This window comes from Spea bombifrons, chromosome 3, assembly GCF_027358695.1.
Source record: "Spea bombifrons isolate aSpeBom1 chromosome 3, aSpeBom1.2.pri, whole genome shotgun sequence".
NCBI classification, from domain to species: Eukaryota; Metazoa; Chordata; class Amphibia; order Anura; family Pelobatidae; genus Spea; species Spea bombifrons.
Genome location: NC_071089.1, coordinates 46,115,129 through 46,142,013, shown reverse-complemented (window position 1 = coordinate 46,142,013; position 26,885 = coordinate 46,115,129). Strand labels below are relative to the sequence as shown.

The following is a 26,885-nucleotide window of genomic DNA, read 5'->3' as shown; positions in this document are numbered from 1 at the left end:
GAAAATATTTACTGTATACGATAAGCATTCCTTTTATAATACAAATAAAAATCTTTTTAGATGTATTAAGGCATTTTTTTTTCCTGTCAGTTTTATGTTTAAGGATACTGTGATCCTATGTTTGTAGGTGAATGTATCCTTTTCTCTAAAAATGTACTATTTGAAGACGCATAAGAACAATTCGGTCCATCTCGTCTGCCCCACCTCCCGCTGTAAAAAAAGACTTCATTTGGTCATTGGTCTGTTCCTACAGACCTCTGTTTTAGCCATCTCTCACAGTGTCTGCATGTTCGGTATTAAGTGCTGAGATACGGGGGAGCACTGAAACAGAGTTTTGTATGAGCAGAGCTTTTGATGTTCCCAACAGGTGTAAACAAATGCTGTAGTTAAGAATGCTTTAAAAAATGGACATGTTAATAGTTCATTTTTTTGTAACTAAACAAAATGCTAAGTGATTGAACAGAAGAAAAATCTAAATTAAATCATAATTTTGTCTTACCATCCTTTGCCTTCAAAACAGCATCAGTTCTATGTAAGCTTGCACACAGTTTAACGAACTCGGCAGGTAGATAGTTCTAACCATCTTATAGAACTAACCACAGTTCTTCTGTTGATTTAGGCAACCTCAGTTCCCTCTCTCTCTCTCTTCGTGTAATCCCTTGATGATGTTAAGATCAGGGCTGTATGGGGCCATGCCATCACTTCAGGACTCCTTGTTCTTCTTTACATTGAAGGTAGTTCTTAATGACTCTGGCTGTATGTTTGGGGTAGTTGATTAATTCTAACCAAATCCTCAAGTCCATTTGAGGAAATGCAGCCCCAAACGTGCAAGGAACCTCCACCATGCTTCACTGTTGCCTGCAAAAACGCATTCTTATACTGCTCTCCAGTCCTTTGGGAATACACTACCTTTTGCTACATCAGTGTAGAGCACTTGTTGCCATATTCTGCACCTCAGCTCCTGTATTTTTTCCATGAATAGTTGAGGCACTTGGCCTTGTTTGCATGTCAGAAGTATGGTCTTTTTTTGTAGCAAGTATTCCATGAAGAGCACATCTGACCAGACTTCTCCGGATGGTAGATGGTAGTTTACCACTGCTTTCTGCAAATGCTGATGGTACTGCTGAAAATCTTCCAATTGCCAAGGAAAGGAAGCATGATTTGTGTGTTTCATCTACTGAATTAAGTTTCCATGGATGTGACCACTGCGTTTACACTCCTCAACATTGCCTTTTTTTGTGCTTCTTTAAAAGACCTTAGACAAAATCCCTATCCACCTGGAGATGTCTGTCTTGGGACTTTGCTGCTGCAGTATAACTTACCTTATGTCTTGTTGCTGTGCTTAGTCTTCCCATCGTGTATGAATTTGACATTAAAATGTGTTCAGCAACCTCACCTTTTTTAGTGAGTTCAGCTATTCCTCACCCAGTTTTATTCCTTATACACAGCTGTTTCTGTTTATGATTGTGTTCAACCTTCATATTAAATTGATGGTCACCACTGCCTGTTGTATGTGTTGTTTAATCATATACCTAATTATACACAAAATCCCTGACTTTGTGCAAGTATGCTTAGAATTGATGCTGTTTTGAAGGCATAGGCCACACCAACTATTAATTTGATTTAGATTTTTCTTGTGTTCATTTACTTATAAACTATAAAAATGTCTATTTTAGAAATCATTCTTAAATTACTCTCATCTGCTTAAAACTTTTGCACAGTACTGTATATAATATAATACAGATTTTAAGCAGAGTTTGTTTTTTTTGCTTTGTAGCCTGCTAAAGAAGAAAACAAAGAGGAAGAGACACAAAATGTAGTTGAAGACAAAGTAGAAAATGAAGGTGATGTTGGAAAGGAAGAACATGTTCCCAAGCCTGCAGAACCAAAGAAAGAGATTCCTCTCAAATCCCCCAAAAAGTTGAAGACTGTGCCATGTAAGGTGACCTTATTAGATGGAACTGAATACAGCTGTGATCTGGAGGTAAGCTTGCATTTAAATACGTCTGCATCATAACAAAGGTGTTTATTGATCTGCTCCTGGAATACATCATGTGCTATTGAATGCAAGTTTGCAATAATCATCGTAGTCATCTACAGTTTAGTGACCTGTTTTCGTTATTATGAGTCCTGATGGGGTTAGATTATAATGACTAACTTTCCTGTGTGACTGACTGCACCTGTGCATGCTATTTGTACACACACAAACGGAAATTCTGCTGCAAAGTAGAACCGTTCACAGAAACATGCCATCACCTGCTTACAGCAACTGCCCCAGAACAGTTTTTCCCTTTTCCCAGTGATGAGTTTGATAAGAGTTGATGAGTTGATAAGAGCCTTTTTGTTCTAAATGTCCTATTTTGTAGGGCTGCAACTAACGATTATTTTAATAATCGATTAGTTGGCCGATTATTTTTTCGATTAATCGGATAAAAAAAATGAATGTAAATTTTTCATTTATTTAAAATAATTTACTAAACAAATGATGTTAAATACAAACAGCAGAATAAAAAAACTTTGATAATACATTTCTTGTCTTTATTTCCCAACCAGCCCCCCAATATATGCACATTTGAGCCCAGGCTTGCTACGCTGCCTCCCAGACATGCCATGCTGCCCCCCCACATATGCCACGCTGCCTACCACAGCACTCCACGCTGCCTCCCACATATACCACACCACGCTGCCTCCCACATCTGCCACTCCACGCTGCCTCCCACATATGCCACTCCACGCTGCCTCCCACATATGCCACTCCACGCTGCCTCCCACATATGCCACTCCACGCTGCCTCCCACATCTGCCACGCCACGCTGCCTCCCACATCTGCCACTCCACGCTGCCTCCCACATATGCCACTCCACGCTGCCTCCCACATATGCCACGCCGCCTCCCACATATGCCACTCCACTCTACCCCCCACATGCCACTGTGCCTGATACGCCTTATACCCCCTGAAACACCACTCCATCCTCCCCAGACATGCCACCCTGCCCTCCCCACATATGCCACGCCATGCTGCCTCCCACAATGCCTCCCACATATGCCACGCTGCCTCCCACATCTGCCACTCCACGCTGCCTCCCACATCTGCCTCCCACATCTGCCACTGCGCCTGATACGCCTTATATCCCCTGACACTCCATCCTCTCCAGACATGCCACCCTGCCTCCCAGACATGCCACTTCTCTACCCCCAGATATGCCACTCTACCCCCAGATATGCCTTATTCACCCTGATACACCACTCCGTCCTCCCCAGACATGCCACACTGCCCTCCCCACATATGCCTTATATACTGTATATGCCTTATACCCCCAGATATGTCACTTCACTGCCCCCAGGATTTAGATTCCCCTAAATTAACCCTAAACTCCCCATTAACCATAACTGCCCCTAAATTAACCCTTAACACCCCCTTAACCACAGCATCCCCTAAATTAACCCTAAAGACCCCATCAACCACAGCATCCCCTAAATTAACCCTAAACACACCATTAACCACAACTGCCTCAAATTAACCCCAGACACCCCATTAACCACAGCTGCTCCTAAATTAACCCTAAACACCCTATTAACATAACTGCCCCTAAATTAACCCTAAACACCCAATTAACCATAACTGCCCCTAAATTAACCCTAAACACCCCACTAACCATAACTGCCCCTAAATTAACCCCCACCTCCCCTAACTTTCAGTAGCCCAAATATATATATATATTACATACATATATACATATATATATATATATATATATATATATATACACACACACACACATTATATATATATATATATATATATATATATATATATATATACACATATACATATACTTACAGTTAGATGAGTGTCACAGCCATGTGGTTCTGGCCTGGAGAAGGAAGGGGCGGGGCCAGTTGTCACAGTGATTACAGGGAGGGGGAGTAAGTAGGAGCTGCTGCTGTGAGACGGTGAGTCAGACTAAACGGATTATATAATGAGGGGGATTTTTCAGAGTGTTTGCTCTGAAAAAACCCTCATTTTATAATCGATAATAATCGATTCAACTAATCGATAATGAAATTCGTTGCCAACGAATTTCATTATCGATTATTATCGATTTTATCGATTAGTTGTTGCAGCCCTACTATTTTGTAGTTTGCAAAGACATATACACTGGCTTTTGTAGGCAGTGGCGATCATGGTCCTGTTAGGGAGATTGCAGTACTTACCCTGACTGCATATGTAGCTGGAAAATAAATCAGGGTCTGCGCTTTTGCACCAAATACCTCAATCACAGTTTACATGCTGTCACCTTGTGAAGTATTGAAATAAAGAGTTGCATTATGATGTCCTGTCTTGGTGTTCTACTTCAAGTGGTACTTGTCTACTTGCGTGGTTGCTGAATGGGTAAGGTGGTGAGTATTAATGCCCTTGGCACAGCTTCTCCCCATGCCCTGGCCCTGCCTCAAATTAGGCATCAACGGTTTTGCCTAATTTCTAACTGTTGCCGGGGCACTTAAATATCATATGACATGAGCAGGCATTGATGGGTTGTCGCTATAGAAAACTGCTAAGGTTAACATGCTGGACAACTTATCTGTAATAGTATTTCATAGGGAGCAGACCCCTACAGCTATACCCTTCTTTTGTATTGACAGTAATGGTTGTTCTTTATAAATCATTGTTGATTTGGGATCCGAAAAATTAAAATATGCTTATGGTACATAAGAGAAACTTACGCTTACTGTGTAAGTGCATTAAAGATGCTCAGTCAGTGGCCTTGACCTTCAGGCACATAGATCTGTGTCTTATATCTGCTTCATTGTAACTTTATCCGTTCTAGATGTCACGTGTTACAAATAAGATCTTTGATTGAGTTTTCGTTCAGCTGTTTTTCTGTTTTGCCTAAATAACCAAGGGATCACAGGCCAATTCAAAAAGCAGTTACGTATGCAAATAGTAATAGCTTTTCAATGAAGTAATTTCCTGCTGCTTTTACTCTTAATGTGATTTATGTGATTATTACATCTTTGCCTGAGGCTGCACAGCACTGCTATGAGTTGGAAATTCAGCAAAGCCAAGTGTATTTACATTTCAATACTGGACATATGCCACTACATTTCATTAATATGACCATATTACCCAAGTTGCAATAATAAACTGAATTCTGGAGTGCTATTAATCCTATTTCCACATTTACCACCATACTATTTTGAGTTGTGTTTTATGTAAAGTGAGAACCTTCTTGTTATACTGTTATCCTGTATTGTCAATTCAAGTAAACTGCACAGTACATATGTTTCAGCAAAAGGACCTAAGATGTCGTCACTCTTAGTGCTAATTTATGAGTTTCTTTAACAAAAGTATATTGAGTAGAAGAAGGAAATATCCCATCAAAAGAATTATTTGTTTTGGGTATATGAAACACCTGCCACTGCTGTTATTGTTTGGGATTTTCACATTGGCTTAATACCCAACTAAGGCGTGTGTGCAGCACAGTATTTAAATATACAAAAGGTGTAGGATTTGGCCTTACCTTATGTAGTATTCCCTTATTTTGGCTGAAATATATATCAGAAACTCCCTATTCAGTTTCTTTATATTGTCTTAAGAGATGGAGGCTGATGCATAGGAACGTAGCACGAGTTTGTAATGTGTAAAGTCCCCAGTGAATTGTCTTAGCTTGTGTCTTTTTTTTTGTGTTCAAAATATTGTAACGTCCATCCTGTGCCAGATACACGAACCATGTAATAGGTGCTTCAGATAACAGCATGCTGTGGACCACAAAGGCTGCATATTCCATATTTATTTGGCAAACAGGCTTCCACCTAAGATTTAGGCCAGAATAAGCCCACGCTGCTGAATTGAACATTGCCAGTAGCATCCAATGCCCAAACCTGTCAAATCAATAAATGACAATTCTGCCTTATAATTCTGCCACGTCAGCGACATATTTGAGACATTTCTGACCCTTGTGTCATGCGGTTGGGCAATCCCTGTGGCCTCGTGGGACACGTTATTTTTAATGGGGATGTGGGTGGGGAGTGAGGCATGCCGCTCCTACAACCCAGAGAAGCGGCAATTCCCAGGTATGGTAAGGAGGAAACTGTTTCTTAAAATTATTTGCATATATTTTATGCAATTAACTTTTCAGGGGAGATGATAAAACAGATCTAAATTTTTCATGCATTAATGTTGCCTTATATGGAGTTTATTTGCAGTCTGTACTTTATAATCAGGAACAGGATAACACCTGAGCAATAAGCCTATAACTCGCATAACTGCTCTAGTAGTAGCATCTCTTTTAAATCAGGACAGGAGGATTGCCTCTTTTTAAATGCATTTTCATGTCCCTCTTGTTTGATAATTGACTCCCATGAACTTGCACCTGTTTTTCTATGTAATATGAAATGCAATTTCTGCTTTGGTATTGACAAAGCTTCATTTTGCCAAAAATGCAACAAAAAAGAGAAAAGCAGAGTATTGTCAAGGAGACACTGCCTGACCTATTTTTATAAAGCCCTTGAAAAGCTTTTAAATGCGGTGCATCCACCTGGAAACAGCCAATTGTGCAATCTCATTATGAGACAAAGTGCTGGCTTACTAATGACCGCTGATTGCTCTGAAGTCTGCTTCGTTTTCTTTTTCCTTTCCCTGCACTTTATGCTCATACATTGCTGAGATAAATATTTTATTGAAGAAAGCATTAAAAGGGCTGCCTTGCATGATCATGTTTTAGGCACGTCTGAGCAACTGATGCATATCGAAGCTGACACAAGCTTCTTCGCAGCTTACAGTTCAAGAGCATTTGTTGTGTCCCCCAAGGAAATAGCTACCCTCTGAACAATTTCTTTTAGGAGGAGCTAGCTAAGTTTCTCCGTGTATATCAAGTAAGGATAGCACACTGCTTTTATATTTTATTTTAACCCTCTAGTGCTTACACACGTGGAAATCTCCGATTTGATGGTTTCAATAAATCTAGAGCCCTTTGCCAACAACACCATTTCTGATCTGAACTTCTAGTAGACTTTCTGTTTTGGGGACCATATACCATTTGAAAAATATTTATTGTATAGCATATTGTTACTTCGAACAGTTATTCCATGTTTAAATGTTAACTGTATATGATGGTAAGTTGTGGGTCTTTATATTGTAGGTATATGTTGCTGATAGTTCAGGCTTTGGCAGCACCTATAACGTGATGTTGGTTTCTCACGACTAGCTCTGTCCACAGAGAGGTGACACACTGTAGAAATTTAGTTGGATAATGTTACTCCTTTATGATGATGATTTAGCAAGCCTTTTCATATAAGGTTTGTCTAAAACATTACCCACACCTGAAGGGTGTTGTATATGTGGATTGCTGAAAAATAATTATGTTGGGCTCCTTAATTCTACATGATTGTTGTCTTCGCACATTCTCCATGTCTCCATGTTGTAAATGTTTAAATCTTTTTGAAACACATGTACATCTGTGAATGATTTCCACCTGAATTTCTCTGCAGATGCCAGTGTTTCTTTTGACAAGCCGCTGCCAACAAAAATAAATTATACAAACGTTTAAAAATGTATGAGATTCCCCATATGGTGAACTCCTGTTTAGAGAATAGTATAAAGATATAGTGGTTTTATCTTTTACTTATCTTTTAGATACAAGTGGAGAGACACAATATTAGTTTATGTAAGTTTGAAACCCTAAGAGGTTTTCCAAGTTCAATTCTAAATTCTCATAAAGTATTCTCCTCAAAGGCTTTGCAATGTGCTGCATAAGGTCATTTTTTGTATTATGCCCAACAGGTAACTGTCCAGGCTATTGGAGCTCATGTGTTACTCACTCAGACTTTGGTGGGGTAACCCGAGTGTGACAATTTACACTCTGGCGTTCCAGCTCATTCCATAATTATTACACCTTTGTATAACTTATTAATTATGGCTTTTGACTTAAAAGTATTTTCTTTTTTTGTAGTCATGTATGTGGAAGTTGTCGTCTTGCCACCACATCCTGTTTTTCAGCTGCTTCCTTGTCATGAGATGTTTGTAGTTATAACTTTAGAGGGGCTGTGATAGAGGATCGTACACAGTCTTCTAAAATAATGCAGCCAGGAAACATGTTACAATGTCTTACTGGGATGTGAAATATTTTATAATGTAATATTTCCTGAGGGTTCATGTGAAGTTAGGGATAATTAGGACTTTTTATTATTGAATACATGTGTTTTAGTGGTTTGCGAGTCGAGCCTGATCAGTGCCTGTTACCGATTCAGGTAAAACGGACACCTGTATTCCTATAACTGAATATGTGAAACACAGCTCCTTTATTGTACTTTTTAAAGCCAGTTCTGTGTTGTAATGTTAATGCACCTACTTTATTCTTCTGTTGTCCGGAAGTCTTCTAGTTCATGTATTCTATTCAATATCTCAATGTCTTCAATATTCAGATTTCTTTAAGACCCCTTTTCCTTTGTGCTGTCAAATAAACATGTTATCTAACAATGTGGCTGCATCTAATCTTACATTTTGGCACACCACAGCTCAAAGGCATGAAACACGTATTTAATGTGGAATGCTTTGTTTGTTCCATTGCAGCTTTTTCCTCTCTGTCAGCTAAGAGCACAATAACTTTAGTGTCAGGATGGCCTACACATACACAGAGTGCAATGTTTTCTTGGAATGACAGTCTCCTGAAATCTGTTCAGAACAGCAGACTAAGCATCTAAATAAATCACCACAAAGTGTATTTTTGGGCGAAATTTTGAATGCTGCAAATAGCAAGACAGACATGTAGGATTCCACAGGAGTCTGCATTACTTCTGTTTCAGACAGAATTGTTTGTAGAATGCAAATGCTTGGCACTGTCATTAGCTGAACTCCGTTCTATTCCGAATGTTTTTTTGTTTTTTTTTAACCCATAGATATGTCATGTTTAAAGACACTGTTCATCCTGTTGAATTTAACGTTTTGAAGCAGGCAATCGGTGGCAGAAAAGTTCTACCATAAAAGTTAATGGGAGCACTTTCCTCGCACGTGTCTAGACATCTCTGCAACGTTACACGAGCCAGCACTCAAGCTGGTTGGAGCCAAGCATGTAATGTGCATGGGTTTGTGTTCAGGATGAACACAACTCCTGCACAACTCATAGCGGCGGGTGACGAAAGGGGAAAATACGCACATATTAGGGGATTCTCTAGAAAATGTAAATGAAATGCCCCACAGTGCTATCATATGCATTCAAGTGCATATTAAGTCTGGAGTGCCCCTTTTAATCCGTATGATCTCTTCAATGTCCACTTCTTAAAAACCTCAATGTACCTATATTTTGAATCCAAAATTCATGCTTATTTTATAAAACGCCGCCATAACTATGTATTTTGGTGTATTTATTTTATAGCAGGGGAGGAGTATAAGGAGTGGTCAATTGGGTAATTCAGTCCTTTTTAAACAAGGTTTCCCAGGGATTGTTCATGCTACATACAGACAAGTATATTCCCAGCCATTGCTTTACCACCAATCAATCATTTATTAAATTGTATTATTTAATATATTTGTTTTTCTCATTTGTGTTAAAAAGCCACATTATTCTGTAGTCTTTTTAGTATTCTTCTCATTTAGGAATTTTCATGCTTGAGACTTGACTAGACTGCTTTTGTCTTAACAAAAAGTTCAGTTTGTATTACTTTTATAATACCTCTTTAAAACATTTCTGAGTAATAGTTATAAATAGCTAGACTTAACAGATGAAACATTATTATTTTGACTCATTGTTTGTTCACTCGTATTGATGGAGCAGATGTTTCTGTCAGGGGCACTTTCTCGCTCTGTGTAAATAAAGATGTACTTATACTCAATGACTTGTTTCCTTGGTTCCTCTTTTTAGTGTGGTATAACAGAATTATACAGATACTGAAAAAAGTAGAACACAAAGCTTCTTATGCCATTTTGAAGGAAATGGGCTAAATATAAACATTTCTGAGAAACTTAACTTTTAGGATATTTTTGATCAAGTAGAATTTATCCAGGATGTCAGCTAGCTGATAATACCCAACATTTTTTAAAAGCCATTAGTAAAGCCTCCAAACGTGGGGGCCCTTTGGAGGAGAAGACCTACATTAGTAATTTCTGTCATCGGTTTTAGCCAGCTTTCACCCCCCCCCAGAGTTGATTAAAAGCAATAATGGCTCTATATAACTCCCCGTCAGCAAGTGTCTCTATACAGGGTTACCTTACGAATGGTACACGCCAGGGTTGCCCTTTCCCCCTTGCTTTATATACTAGCTTTAAAACCTCTGGCGGCGCAAATTACAGCCTGGTCCTCTATTACAGGTTCACATTTTCTGGAGGTACCGAGACTACCCATGGATTGTTTGCTGATGGCATACTTGCTTAGCTAACTAAACTGGAAATTTAATTGCCAGCCTTATTAATTATTAATTAATTATTAATTTATATTCCAGGAGTATGCAAATATTTCCTATCATAATATTAATGTGACAGTCCCAAGTTTTAAGCATAAATCTCCCATCAGTGGGCAAGACCCTGGAACATTACTAAAAATGTGAATGGAATAAAAATAGAATATGTAAACTATATGCTCCTTTAATATAGATACAGTCTGGAAGCAAATAGGAGAGGACTTGCAGAGGTGGAAAAAATAGGAATTGTCGTGGATGGGTAGAGGGTGGCTGCCGTGAATATGTCAATCCTACCGAAATTCGAGGTAAATCTCGAGTTGTGAAAAATACCTTTATATGCCCAAAGATTGCAAAGGGTGCTAGGAATACCATATTTAGAATACTAATTATTACCCTGCGCTCTTTCTCAAGCCATTCTTTTTTTCTGCATCATGAGTAGCGCAAGAAAATGAGGAACTGGGTCCATACAGTTGCCCAGTTCCTTCTGCTTCCAAGGACAGAGAGGCTAAGGTTATATGGCACGTTGCCCACAACCAAATTTGGCATCAAGGTTTGAGACAAAGTAGCGCAAAGTTTTTCATATTTGAGACAAATAAGTATGCTATCAGAATTAGTGTTGACATCTTGGTGTAATTGTGGGATTTTTAAAGTAGGAGACAAAGTAACCGGAAATAGTCTGTACTCTTTTTACCAAACTTATGGATGGCTCCATAAAGAGTTTAAGTGCTTGCGGATTAGACATCTCCTAGAAAATACAGTAGATTCTGGGATGCTGACCTCTACGACTCTCCACCCAATGGTGTCTCTGTGTCCCAAGGCAGAAACAGCCCTGGGACCAATTTCTAAATGCTTTTCTAATATCTTGAAATTCTTTATTTCTGAAAAACTACCCCACATTGTGTCCTGGTATCTTACCCCAGCCAATCTTGCTCACATATTTAAAGACACAAGAGTACTGGAAACTGTGTGGAGAGAAGTCTTCTTTGATAGATTTGATTACCATATTTACCAGGAACAGTGCTTCTTCATGTGTCCAGAGCAGTTATCGCCACAAACGTGTCATACACTTATTTCTTGCCACAGAATAAAAGATTGCACGCAGTGTGAAAAAAGCAATAGCTCCGGGTTTGGACAGAACTAGAGTTATAAATGACAGTTTTCACAAAGGTTTATATAAGACGGCAATTTTAATTGCATTATGATTCGCTTATCAATAATTTATTGATTTGTTCTAAAGTATTGTGCCTTATGCATGCAAGAAGTACTTTCGTTTTAGGTCGCAAAATTGCTGCCATACAATAACTCTTAATGCCACTGGTTAGGAGGTTAGAGGGAAATTTCTTCCTTGGGTTCTCTGGTTTGGAGATTTTGGGTCACTGTCTGAACCATTCTCGCATGTTTTTATTGATTTTCAATATTGTTCCTTGTGGCAGATATGTGTTGGACAGCATATAACATGTTTAATTAAATGTTGAGGGACACTATTGCTAATCACCTGAAACAGGGCATACTTCATTGTAGTTTTTCACCTTGTGTCTATAATGAATGGCTACAGTGAAAGTAATGTCTTATCTCTTCTTTTATCAGAAACGGGCAAAAGGACAAGTGTTGTTTGTCAAAGTCTGCGACCATCTCAACTTACTGGAAACTGACTACTTTGGATTGACCTACCGAGATAACGCTGATCAGAAGGTAAACTATGATTCATATAGCACAATCATATTATTCAGCAGTTTTGGTTGATACAACTAGAATGCCAACATAAGAATATAGTAATTTATGTTAAAAAAATAAAAAATAATAATAATTCAATAAAGTTCTGCCTTGCTGTGGATCGAAAAGAAGGCAAAGACTTCACATTGAAGGAATTTCCAATTGTGCCTCCAAAATGGCAATCTGGTTTCTCACTGGATCAGCAAGTTATAACCCTGCATATTCTTCTTTGCTAAAAATTAACCCCCCCCAACTTTTTTGACATTGATATGGCTTTTTCTTAAAACCACGTTGTTTGTATAGTCTGTCCATTTTATTATGAATAATATGTAAAAAAAAAAAAACAAAAAAAAAACTTCCGCATCTCTGAGATATATAATCTGTCGAATTTCAAGTTTCCTGACTGCATTTATATAACTAGGCTTCTCAAGGATACCTTTGCCTTCTCACCAGAGAGATGTTTTTAATATTTGAAATGCAGTTGTTCATTTCAGTTAAAGATCAGTGTTCTCCAATATTTATCTAAATATTAACATTGCATGTACAGAGTGAAATGTCTTTCTATTCATTGATTTTGACACATGCTCCTCCAACAGATCAAAACAACTCTGCAGGTTAGTTAGTTCCTTCTAGTACATCCAAGGCAAAGTCTCTCTAGATGTGAAGGCCTCGCTGTCTGCATGAGTAAAAGCAGGAATGGGCAGCTTCTAGCTTGTTATTTCTTTTGCTGTTATATACTTTTATACAACCTACAGCATTTCTGTTCATGTTGCTCAAATAGAGAAATTTTTCTTTGCTTTTACAGGGGAAGCTGCAAACTATTTCACATTTGAATGACACATTTTAATGCTTCAGTGCTTTTCTGTGTGAGATGACAGAATGTCGCTTGACATTTTTTTTTATATTTATCATAAGATGAACCAAATAACACATCCCCTTATACTGGCCTTTCCCCAATAACATTCCTTTGGCACCAGTTCACTCTGATTCAAATTTTCCTGTTGTGGCTGTTCTTTTGTAGATTAAAAAGCCTTCGTTTTGTGACCTCGTGTCCAAGTTGTATTGAACGCTGAAAGATGTTTTTTTCGTTCTCTGTTCAGCCAGTACAGTGACCCATTTATGAGCCAGCTGTTGTGCTAGATTGCAGCTGCAGTGCGTATTAGCTGAATGCCAGGCACTCTTGTGTGTACGTAGCCATAGGAGTCCCCCACCCGAGACACAATGCCAAAAGTACCAGAAGATGGGGTTCCAAGCAAACATCCGTATTATGAAAATAATTCTTAGCCACGTCACAGCCATCCCGGCGTTCCTGCTATATTTCAGTTTTAGTGCTTTCTGCTTCCATACTGTAATGTTGGGTATGTTACCTATGTCACCTAATGTGGGAATTATGTAAGCATATGGCAGATTATGGTTGTGGGATTGAATTTTTGTCAGTAGTCAAGACTTGTTATGTGACATGCTGCATAGAGTGAGACTTTTTTGTAAATTGGGATACAAGTATTATCAAACGAGGTGTGATTACCCCTCTAAATTGTGGTGTGCTTGTGCCTACGTAGGGGTCCCGAGTAATGTAGAGGAATATTTATAAAGCACACTTTGCTGCACTGTCTGATTTGTGTTCTTTCTGCTTTTCATCTCATTGCAGAACTGGCTGGATCCTGCAAAAGAAATCAAGAGGCAAATTAGAAGTAAGTACTTCCTCACGCCTTATCTCTGCATCCTAAAGCTATGAAGGTTTGTGATTGTTATTAATTTACCAATCAAGGAACACTTGTAAATTAGGAACAGATGTAGACCAGTTCAGGATGTCTGAATTTTCCCCTCTTACTTGAGGCAGGATGCAGTAGGTTTGATAATAGGATGTAAATTGAGCAGGACAGACTTTCATTGTGCGAAAGGGAAGTAATTTTATTCAGTATTAAGAAAATGCCCCCTCTCCCAAGAACTAAAAACACACAAGCATGTAATATTAATTACAGCTATGTGGTTTATTCTGAATGGTACAAGGTTCTGCATACACATTATATTAACTCATTGATTCTGACATTACACCAAGTGGATTAAACATGTAGCTCCACAACCCCATTGATGCTTACCATTCTAAGCACAAAGTTAGCTTAGGAATTCGTTAATTACTGGAAAGGTACCTGTTTGCTACCCCTGCTTTATTCACATGCCATTTGTATGTCCTCCTTTGACTTTCTCATGAAAAATGTTTGTGTAGAATAAGTTCAAAAGTGTCGGTATTATACAGTTGTGTGAAAAAAAGTACACCCTACTAAGTTCAATTCGATGATTTTACATATTATGACATAACAATGATCTGTTTCTTAGCAGGTCTAAAAATTAGGTAAATACAACTTCAGATGAACAACACATGACAAATTACAATTATTCAACAAAAATAAAGCAAAAGTGGGGAAGCCATGTGTGAAAAACTAGTTACACTGTATAATTTGATAGCTCGTAGAACCACCTTCAGCAGCAATAACTTGAAGTAATTGTTTACTCTATGACTTTATCAGTCGCATTGTTGTAGAGGACGTTGTTGCTTCAGTTTATTGAGGTTTGCGAGCATTTGTTTATCTCTGTTAAGGTCCCACCACATCATTTCAATTGGATTGAGATCTGGACTTTGGCTATTGCAACACCTGGATTATTTTCTTTCAGCCATTCTGTTGTAGATTTGCTGGTGTGCTTGGAATCATTGCCCTGTTGCATGACCCAGTTTCTGCCAAGCTTTAGCTGTTGGACATATGGCCTCCCCAATTGACTCTAGAATACTTTGATATATAGAGGAGTTCCTGGTTGACTCGATGACTGCAAGGTTCCCAGGTCCTGTGCCTGCAAAACAAGCCCAAATCATCACCCCTCCACCATTGTGCTTGACAGTTGGTATGAGGTGTTTCCTGCTAAGAAACAGATGATTGTTATTTTGTCCTGATATATAAAACCAAAGAATTTAAAGAGGGTGTACTTTTTTTCACACGACTGTAAATGGTATCGGCTATATAATAAGGTATTCAGTTATATATTCAGTAGTTTGTTTATATATTCTAAAAATTGGCTGGAATGCTTAAGGTGGCACAGAAACCTCTACTGGATTTTTTGACAAAGCTACTTGTGAGGAATCCAGTGATATTGGTCTCGGGGACAATTATTTCCCCTATCATTTGTGAAGTAATCATAGAGAATCTGAGACAATAATAGGGAAACTGGTAGAATAATCTGTACAATAAATTTAAGTTTTTATTTATTATTTTCACCTAGTAATGGGTTTCAATTTGTAACAAGAAAGTTTTTTGGAGGAAAAGTCAGAATATTTACACGTTACTAGCCAGTGGTTTTTGGTTCTCATAAGAAAATATAGCTTCCTCCAATTTGTACACATGGATAGGTGTCAGCTGTGTCAGCCCCCCAAAAAAATAATGAAGGTGGAGTGGTTTTGTACTAACCTATTTTAGATCCTAGCTTTATTTCATATATTGTATATTCCCATTATAGTCCTTTTTTGGCAATCTATATTCTAGAATCTATATCTAGATTCTTATTTTTTGTCGTCACTAAATGTTTGAAACTTCTTGGCTCGTACTCCATCTGAACAGGAAAAAAAGAATAAAGGCAATGGAATGAGTCATCATGGGACCATGTGGTATATTTTAAATTGTAAATTTGGTATCCTAGGGTTTGTTTGAAATGTCCATTATAATCTATTGCACGTCTTGTTTTGGTTGTGTGGGCAAGATATGTTTTCAAAGAGAGGTGAAAAGTAGAATAAGGCAGTGCCTCTTTTGTACTTTGAGTAGACTCTTTTCCTACATACCCTATTCTTTATACACAGACAGTGTGGTGGAACCATGCCAGATTCACATACTCTCATCTGGAAGAAATTTGGGAACAGACTTCATATCTGGCTTGTGGGGCTGAACTTATGTTATTTCAAACAAGGCAGAGTAAACAAACTATAAGCGAATTGTTCACACAGCCTTTTTTCTTGCGGTATATAGTAATCATCAGGATGTCAAAATTTGTAAAGAATTTCTTGCCTAGAAGAAAACATAGTTTGCTACATACATAGTAAACAAATGTTGCCATTTTGCAGCTGCTGACAATTCTGTACAGTACCTTTCAAATGTTTGGGGTCGCTTTATGGAAAACATGGAAATCTCTAGCTGTGTAACATAATTGCACAAAAGTTTTCTAATGATCAATTAGCCTTTTAATCTTAAACATGGATTAGCGAACACAACGTGCCATTGGAGCACATGAGTGATAGCTGTTGAAAAAGGGCCTCTGTATGCCTGTGAAGATATTCCATTAAAAATCAACAGTAGCCATTTACAACATTCATCTACACTGTATTTCTGACACATTTGATACTTTAAGGGACAAAAATTAGCTTGTCTTTCAAAAACAATGACATTTTCAAGTGACCCAAAAGTCTTGAATGTTAGAATTTTTTAAAAAAGTTTCCCGTGTAATTTTTTGCTATGGCTAATACAGCCACATTGTAGCATATTTTTTCTGTCTACAATTTCCTATGCCTGTATGTACTGTTTGATTTTTGTTTTGACCCCTTTGTCAAAAGCAGTGACATCAACTTTTGAAATGTTAGCTTTATCTGTTCTCCCTTAGCCTATGAATTTTCAGACTTCTTTAATCTTACAAATGAAATTGCATTTATGAAGGTTTTTTAAACATTCAATGTAAGTGGTAAACGTTGTTCCTACGTTCAGTTGTCTCTCTCTTGTTCCATACTTTTGCTGTTACCAATTCAAAGTCAGGGCTTTTACATGAGTGATATTGTAGTCATTTATTCCCATGGTGTTATACCATTCTCTTCCCTGTAATCCAAATCTATTTGCTCACAAAATCCTGCCACTTTAACATGTGAAGCATTTCCACCTCCATATGTGCTAAATGTATATTGTCATTGGGTTACCTAGCTATATGTGCTTAGTATATTTTGTGATGGAAGATTTGTGATGAAAGAGTGGGAAAACGTAACAATGTAAAGTTTTGATTTAGCAACTACGTGGCGCAACTACGTGGCTGTAATATCAATATTTAAATCATTACCTTGTATGCTGCGCCGCAGGACTTCATGGTTGCTTCCACTTGTTGAGAATTAGTTTTTCAAGTAGCATATAGGATCATTGGTAGTTTAGTAATTGGGAGAAAAGTAGAAATACATAATAAAATTGGATTTCTGTGACACGTATTTCATACATATCCCAAGCAACCATATGACTATAATGGTCATTCATGATAGTTTCAAACGTTCATCAGTTTTTGTCAGAATTAAAGACCCAAAGTACTCATCTGTTCAAAGAATTGTTTAACGTACCCCTTAATGTTTCGCAACTGACACTGTAAAATAGGACCATTTTTCCATCCTATCTTTCCATTTTTCTGTGAGTTTTTGGCCAGTTGATGTTCTTTGCAATCATTTCTAACCTTGTTATTACTCTATGGAATAGGCATGCATGATTTGTGATGTTGGAAATATTGAATTTGATGGGGGAATGATTTGGCCCATCTAGTCTACCCAATTTTCCATGTGATATTCTAAAGGGTAAATGAACATTTTGGTTTGCTTTATGGTTTTCTGTACACCAGTACCACAATATCTCTGAACCCTAAACAAATGCTGACCTTTGGCCTGTAGATCCTTTGTGTTTTTTAGCTAATGAAATTGTACATGACCGTCTAAGGGCTACATCTATCCCAAGAACTGACAGTTAGCAAGCCTCAATTAGAATCTTTATGAACAAGTTATGTTATCACCAAAAAGAATTAACACTGTATTTAGTAATGCATGTTATGATGTGTTCATTTAAACGCCTTAAAACCGCTCCTAACCCAGGTGTCTTAGTGACACAGTTAATTAATAAAGCGCTCAAATTTCATCTCACTGCCTGGTTAACATCGCAAAATTTGACACCAAGTAATTTAGACTTCGCTTTTGCCTTTTCATGTATCTGCAAACTTTCCCTTATTTTGCTGCTAAAATACCACAATGTATAGTTATGTTTTTCCCCACAAAGCCTGTGGGTTTTTTGGATGTCATAGACATCTGTTTTTGTTCATTGTATTTATGGCTTTGTGAGGCATTATTTGGGCCCTGAATGTAACATTGCAGTAGAGCTTCAACAGTAAGGGATTGTCCCTACTTGGGGGTAAAGCATTATGTTCCATAGTGTGTTGGCCATGAATCGTATTGATTGTTTACTGTTTTAGCGCTTGCATTCCTGCCATTTGAGAATGCAATCTAATACTATTTCTTGTGCTGTCTGGACAAATTCTTGACATTTTCTTCATTACTTTAAACAGCAGATGACCTTAGAGTCTATAAATACTTTCAAATTAAATGAGTTCCGCACCTTCATTGCCCTTATCATTTTAACTGGTTCTATGGACAAAGAGTGTATTGATGGTGGTTTTTATGAAGACCTTCTTTTCATTCACTTATCAATGGTTTCCCTTTAAGCTAACCATATACTCATGTGTTGTGTTATGAAAGTTGCTAACATACTTTCAGTAGGAAGTTCTGCTGATGTTTTTGTCCATAAAACGTATGTTTCGTATTTCTCGGCTTGTCTTTCTAACTATAAACATGGCCAAAAGTTTCTTCGGAAAAATCAAACTGGAGTAAACACTGCATTAAGATATGCAATATATTAGTACAAGAACCAAAAGTAATTTATATTGTTAGATTTACTACAGTGACCACTTTTGGTTCACATAATACTGGTGTTTGAAACGATGCATGACTAAAGTAAGAAAGAACTGAGAAAGGAGCCCCAGCATTTGGTGTTTCACCTTGGGCCTGTTGTTTTTGATATTTTTTTTTCTTTTCAGGATTTTGGAAGATGTTCGGGAATATTGATATTTCCAAGTTTGTATATTATCAAAGCATTCATTTTGTCACATTGAGATTGTTAGTAGAAAATTACTTAAAAATGTTTGCGGACTAACACTTGGCAGCTTTTTATATACAGTTTTGTTGTATGTTAATTTTTAACAAATTGTGTTTCCTGAACCATCGACAAAAAAAGTGAACTTCTTTAAAATTTCAACTTTTGTATTTTAGGCTCTCCGTGGTTATTTTCCTTTAACGTGAAGTTCTATCCTCCTGATCCTTCTCAGTTAACAGAAGACATAACAAGGTAACCTGACATTATTGTATGTGACCACACAACTGAACCCTGTTTAAAATATCTAGATCATTTAGCTCACCGCCTAGGGCTGAGTATCTTGTGAAAATGTGATTCTCCCCTATCATAAATACTGGCATACTCCAAGTGGAGAAAGTAGGGATGGGAGAGATATGTTTCTAAAACAATTGAATAATAAACACATTCTTAAACCTTGAAATTATGTACAGTATTTTTATTACAAAAAAGCTCTTGAGGAGAGGAAAGAAACTAATTTTGATATCTTGAAATGGCACAGCATCATTGCTATGCTTCAGAATAAAAGCTTCTGGTGCTTTATAAATAAACAGGACAGCTCAGTATTCAATTACCTAGTTCTCTGTTGTGACAAAGTACCCTGCATTCTGGTACAGAGAGAGAAGAGGGCCCTGCTCTTGCAAGCTCATGATCAATTGAAAAGGAAATAAGAGAGTAAGAGAGCTCTGCGTGAGTGAGTAGGATATGAACAGCTCTGTGTTGCTCCAGCAGGTGTCACTGGCAGAGTCGTTAGACGTAGTTGAGGGCGTTGGGAGACAAGGATGTATGCTCCCCTGGATAGGGGGTTTTAAAGTGACTGTTAGAGTTTAAAGTAGTAGAAAGTATGACAAAACTCCATAATTCCAGAAAAGTGGTGAAATCTTGAATACGCAAGTGGAAAGAAGTAATGTCAGTAGAAGATAGAATCAAGGCACAGGATTAATGAAGGAGACAGTTATAAGAGCAGGGATTGAGGGAGGGGGTGCAGACCTATTATGGGCTCTATAGATCAGATTTGGGAGTTTGTATTTTACTCTGGAGCGTATAGGGAGCCAATGGAGTGACTGGCACAGAGCAGGAAAACTGGCAGCAAAAAGGCTCAATAAGAATACCGAACAATTTTTTAATAGAAATATAAGATAAGGAGTTTCTAACAAACTGTCCTAATATTTAGGAAGATATTTGCTAAAATAATTATTTTGACAGAGGGTTTAACCATGTTAGTATTACAGTGTCACACCCTCAAGGGTCAATATTTTGACAATTTATTATGGGCTGTGCAAAAATGAGAGGAACTCCTACAATAGGTATTTGTGAAATGCTCTTGTATTGTTTTTACTGGATTTTTAGAAATGTTTGAGCAGTTGCGTTTGGTCTTTACGTAAGCCTGACAAACGCTTAAATTAGAATTGAGAATGAAATATTTTAAGTGAATACCAGTAGTGTCTCATTTTGCCGTTACATGCATCTCAATGAATCCATGGACAGATAACTCTAATATTTAAGATGTAGGTTTTTGTTTTGTGTTTTAATGGTTTTGGATCAGAAGAGGCACATCCATACTGAGGCAACCATAGCATGCTTTTTCTTTGTTATTTTTTATATAGTACTGTAGCATCAAGGACATTTTTTCAGATACCTTATTGATTCATAAAAGGACTTACTGTTAGCTCCCTCTTGCTCACTGGGCCGGAAGCAGTAATAAAGTTGCCTAAAACACTATGGGAGATGACATGTTCCAAGTGCGCTGTCCAGAAAGCTTTTACAAATGTAGAATATATAGATGACACATGCAGAAAATGCAATTTGTACTCAATACATCCATGCTATATGCACAACAGTCCAAAAAGTCAGTCGCCCAAATTTGTGAAATAAGACCAGCCCTTTGTGCCCTTGCCCCAGGCCCACTTTACAAGTCCTACCCTGTCCATCTCAATAAATAATGGGGTATATTTTTCACAATAGATCAAGGAAGTCCACTCTGTGCTGTCATGGTCTTAGTCCACAATTTATGAAATCCTAACTGTAGTTTGTATAAACCTTGGGTTTACGGTCAGAGACATAGACAAGCAAGTCACTAAAGAAAGTTTTTATGTGTGTATAATTGATAAGCAGATCTTGGCAAGTGCAGAGTATTTTATGTTGTACATAATCTTATATTGTTTATAATGAAGTGCTTTTCATTTGTTAGTAGTTGCTATGTCTTCTAATAACAATGCATGGCTCATCTCCAAGAAAAAATACGTAAAAGCCTACCTACCCTCTAGACATCTAGATGAATGGATGTCAGAGCTGAAGGAAGTATGCAGGATATAGTGGATATACAGATGATAGCATACTTCCTCTTTTTTTCCATAAAGATAATAACACTTCTGCACCGTGTAGGGATGAGGTGTTAATATTTTTTTTCATTGGCTACCCTTGGTTTGGATTTGTTGCATTTACCATATCAACACTCATGAATATCCAAGTTTTTTAAAATGCTTGTTTTGATCTGATCTGACACGGGGAATGTAAATCAATCAACAGTGTGTAAAAATATGGCCAATTTTTATTCTCAGTTACATCACATTCAGATCCATGGAAACTCAATGGTGTGTTGGAATCTACAATTGCTTTATATTCAAATAACCTTTTACCTTTATTTTGCCTTTTAGTTTGTTTGTAAATAACACGATAATTCTGGAGCTTGTTTTCCAAATTAACCTTTTTGCAGATATTTCCTGTGCCTTCAGCTCCGTCAGGATATCGCATCTGGCCGTCTACCATGTTCATTTGTGACGCATGCACTGCTTGGATCCTATACTTTGCAAGCTGAGCTTGGAGATTATGATGCAGAGGAGCACAGCATTGATTATATCAGCGACTTTCAGTTTGCACCCAATCAGACAAAGGAAATGGAAGACAAGGTTATGGAGCTGCACAAAACACACAGGTCTGATGTAGCGAAAATATTGGATTGTTTGAAGCTTCAACATAGTTTGGTTATTCTTTGCTTAATTGTATGCAGCCAGTTGGAGTTGGGCTGCCATCAGAACTTTTGTTAATCTATGGTGAGTTAAGGCATCCCTCACACCTGCATAATCTTCTCAATTTTTAACATTAACAGATATAGGAAAGGCTGAACTTGATGGACGCATGTCTTTTTTCAGCCTATATAACTATGTAACATGCCCCCCTGCTTATTTTGTGTTTCTTTTGTCTCACCATTTGTAACTTTCAGACCTAATTATCTTTTATTGCCAGTTCCTTTTTTAATTAATTCCCATTTTCGTACATCCAGTTCCTATTACCATTTCATCCATTAGGCTCAATTTACCTAGCTCCCTGTGAAAAACTTGTAGCACACACACAATAATTTCCAAGCAGGGGGAGAGCATCAGAGGTTGATACCTTCACATGCTTGTCTTTTGTTATCTTTCAAAGATGTTGCTGCACAATGTGCTACTGACCCAACATCACCGTTAGCTCAAGGGCAATTTGAGTGGAAGTACCACCCTTTAAGTAAACTTGGATTGGCTTCACCTGTTGGCTTGTAATGTGTTATTAAAGATATAATCAGATACACACTTTTAACAATGTCTGTGTATATGTCTCTATATGAATGTGTTTATATATTGATAGTTTAAAATATAAAGGTGAATTCGCTGTAGTAGTATTTCAAAACTTGTTGCCAGAGACGTGCATTTTATGCATTAAAACAATTGTGAACCTGTGTGCCAGATGTGGATTGAGAGGCATATTTAGTATGATGAAAGTTACAAGATACAACTGCTGTTGTACCCAGACTAATAACTGTAATATAATCATTAATACTTTCTATGGCGTTACTGTTTGTTTCCAATACAGAGGCCTGACTCCAGCCCAAGCTGATATCCAGTTTCTCGAAAATGCCAAGAAGCTGTCAATGTATGGTGTGGATCTGCACCATGCCAAGGTATGTGCATCAGTCATTATTGATGTGTCTCATGTTTGTAACATATTGTATACATATTTAAAGAAAAAGCCCTGTCAGTGACTGGCCCTTGGTTTTTCTAGCACCTTAGGTAAACTAATTCCAATGGCCCCTCTTGCACGTAAGCTTGTTAATACATTAAAGCACCTCCCATCAATGCTATTAGGTTAGTGTTGGTGGCCATATTTGCCTTTAATACCGTATTTGCTCGATTATAAGACGAGGTTTTTTTCAGAGCAAATGCTCTGAAAAATACCCCTCGTCTTCTAATCGGGGTCGTCTTCTAATCAGACCTCAAATAGAGGTCTGATTAGGAGACTAAGATCCAGATCCCCCGCACCGCTGCAGGGGACCTGGATCCTCCTGTCCCCCCCCCCATCATACACACACTTACCGGTGCTTCCTGCTGTATTGCCGGTGCAGCGGGTTGACGTCTACGCGATCCGCGTAGACAACGTCCGCTGCAGCCGGAAGGAGGTGTGGCTAGCAGCAGGGGTTGTCTGCGTCCGTCGCGTAGACCTTCCCCGACTGTTAGAGATCAGAGTTCCCCGCACCGGTGCGGGGAACTCTGATCTCTGACAGCCGGGGAAAGTATACGCAACGGACGCATACAAACCCCCGCTGCCAACTCCACCTCCTTCCGGCTGCAGCGGAAGGCGACGTCAACCCGCTGCCCCGGCTGGACGCACCGGTAAGAGAGGGCTGAGAGGGGAGAGAGGGGGAAGGGGGGGGGGAGAGAGGGACCCCTTCCCTCTCTCTCACCCCCCTTCCCCCTCTCTCCCCTCTCAGCCCTCTCTTAGAGAGGGGGGGGAGAGTGAGTGTGTGTGTTAAATGGGGGTATAGGGTGTGTGCGTGTTAAATGGGGGCATAGGGCATTTCTGGAGTGGCGTTAAGGGGGCATTTAATAGAGCACCCTGCCTCCTGAAATGCCTTATACCTCCCTACATGCCACTCTGCCCCATAATATGCCTTTTAACCCCCTAAATGCCAGAGTGGCAAATAGGGGTATAAGGCATTTCTGGAGGCAGAGTGCTCTATACAATGCCTTTTAACTCCCTTAATGCCACTCTGCCTCCTGAAATGCCTTATACCTCCCTATATGCCACTCTGCCCCATAATATGCATTTTAACCCCCTAAATGCCAGAATGGGATATAGGGGTATAAGGCATTTCTGGAGGCAGAGTGGCACATAGGGGGTCAAAAGGCATACCATGGGGCACAGTGGCATATAGAGGGTTAAAAGGCATATCATGGGCCACAGTGCCATATTGGAGTGGCAAGCCTGGGGGCAGATGTGCGTAACTGGGGGACAGGTTGGAAAATACAAGAAATAAAAAAAAAATTATATTTTTCTCAATCATAGCTTTTATTAAAAAAAAATTGTTTACATGAATTAACATTTACTGGTAAAACTTTTTTCCTTTGGGGTCGTCTTATATTCAGGCTTTTTCTTTTTTTCCTAAGTTAATAATCATATTTTGGGGGGTTGTCTTATAATCGAGCAAATACGGTATATAACTGTCTTTGTCGGTAAGAGTTGAGCAACATAACTGACGCTTTTCAAAGCATAAACTTCTCACAATGGAGTGGAATGTTCTTTATTTTTAGGACTCTGAAGCTGTGGATATCATGCTTGGTGTATGTGCAAATGGGCTTCTTATTTATAAGGATAGACTCAGAATAAACCGTTTTGCTTGGCCTAAGATCTTGAAAATCTCCTACAAACGCAGCAACTTTTACATTAAAGTGAGACCTGGAGAGGTAAGAATTAAAGCATTGCTAAAAAACAAGATTTTTTTATGTATATATCTCTCTGTACCTATAAAGAACTTATAAATGTGAAAATTGTTGATCTCGCTGCATAATCTTAAAGTAAAGTCCAGGAGGATTGGACCGGTGTGGATAGTGTTTTATGGTAGGGTGGTTTGAGGGGCTATTGGATAATGTGGCCTGCGTGGGGATAAGACTATGCTAGCAACTCTTGTGTATAGAGAGGGTGAAAAGGGGATGAGTTAGAGAGGATAAAACAAAAGAGGAGATAGAAGACAAAAATATCCATGCACATTATTTCAATTACGAGAGAGACTGCACATGAGCTATTAGCAGCTTTTATTGACATAACCTATGCTCATGTTGTAAAAACATGCATTATATAATGACATTATATAATAAATAAATATGAGCAGCCCAGCTATTCTATTGTTTTCATGCAGAATTGATTTTATACATGAAAACAATCTTTGGAAGGCCATTATAAAAACACATTTTATTTCAAGGCTTTCTTTTAACAGAAATGTGCAATCTGCCCCCCCCCCAAAAAAAAAAATAGGAAATACTGTGAGATCATTTTTTTTTCATGTTCATATGGAAAATTACTTAAAGTGAACCCAACCAGAAGTTTCCACTAGCCTAGCTTTCAGATGCCAACTTTGCTTTTCCTTTCTTAATCCATATCTGGACCTTTTGGGTGTTAAAATGACTTTACTTTGTCTCCATAGCAACATATTTTTCCCTCAGACTGACATTTTCTATGTTAAACCACTAGGGACGACATATGCTATGTTTATATAATGAAAATAGTTCAGAATCTACATCCCATGTAGAGTGATTTCAGTTCGCAAACGGAGAATAGGTTACGTTCCCTTTCACATAATCTAAAATGCTTAAATATATGTGTGTGTGTGTGTGTGTATATATATATATATATATATATATATATATATATATATATATATATATATATATATATATATATATATATTATGGACATTTCATAAACTGGTGCTAGTAGCTCTTACCGAGTATGTTCTTGAATAGTTAGCTACATTTGGTTTGTATTGTTCATTATATTATTAGTGTGAGGTATTACTATTTTGGAGCAGTAAAGTTTCCATCTCTACTTTTAAAGTGAACTTGTGGATTCATTGGTAGGTTTGTTCGACACCCCCTAGAAAATCATTCTTTGTTTTGTAGTAGCATGATGACCTATTGTATAGGTAGTGGGCATCTATCCCTATCACATATCCAGATGTTACACTCTGTAGCATCTGCAGATAAGTTTTTCAGGTTGTTCCTGCATACAGAACAACCTAGAAATGGAAGAGGATACATGTTGTTGGCCTTATATGTGTTTCATCTAATAGTATGGAGTAATAACATTGTAGCAGAATTACCACATAATTACCTTAGTTAATATGGACATATATGTGTGAATTTGAGTGTCCAGGGTAAATCCTTATGTCCAACCACATAATATTTCCACATTGGACTGAACTTCCTGTGCATGACAATTAAGCATTTTTTATAGGAAGTGATAATATAGAAATTGTGGTTAAGACATTATTATGCTGGAACTCTAAGCAACGAAACATTATTTAGTAATACAGATTCAGCATGGTAGACATCTGAAATGTGTCCAGCAATTAACTAGTTCAGGAACACTTGATTTGTTTTTTTTGGGTCTTTTTTCAGCTGGAACAGTTTGAGAGCACTATTGGGTTTAAACTGCCAAACCATCGAGCTGCAAAGAGGCTGTGGAAAGTGTGCGTGGAACATCATACATTTTATAGGTAACTCTCGGTAGCTATGTGTGCCGTCTTATATATTATAAAAATGCTCTCTGTTTAAAATTAACATCAAGAGAATGGAGATCAGTATTTCTTTGAGACAAATACAAAACTGTTTTATGGAGGGCAGAAATTATGGTAATGTTTATATGGTAATGTATGGTAGCAATAATAAAGATAATATAATAATAATAGCATGCATTTTCTATTTACTTCACAAATGAAGGAGAACAACTAAAATGAGAACACAGACGCTTAATAGCCTGTCGTATGGTGCGTCTCTGCTCAGTCAGGGCATT

General features: G+C 38.0%; 1 protein-coding gene across 8 annotated transcripts in view; it reads left to right on the top strand.

Moving 5' to 3' along the window:
* The window catches only part of EPB41L2 (erythrocyte membrane protein band 4.1 like 2), a 113,103-nt gene that overhangs the window by 50,370 nt on the left and 35,848 nt on the right, over window positions 1-26,885 (top strand). For all 8 annotated transcript variants that reach the window (XM_053459243.1, XM_053459250.1, XM_053459247.1 and 5 more), the window contains exons 3-10: window positions 1,778-1,984; window positions 11,983-12,087; window positions 13,757-13,799; window positions 19,205-19,280; window positions 21,781-21,999; window positions 22,914-23,001; window positions 24,629-24,781; window positions 26,492-26,589. In XM_053459243.1, the coding sequence (XP_053315218.1) occupies window positions 1,778-1,984; window positions 11,983-12,087; window positions 13,757-13,799; window positions 19,205-19,280; window positions 21,781-21,999; window positions 22,914-23,001; window positions 24,629-24,781; window positions 26,492-26,589 (989 nt within the window). The remainder of the gene's footprint in view (window positions 1-1,777; window positions 1,985-11,982; window positions 12,088-13,756; window positions 13,800-19,204; window positions 19,281-21,780; window positions 22,000-22,913; window positions 23,002-24,628; window positions 24,782-26,491; window positions 26,590-26,885) is intronic.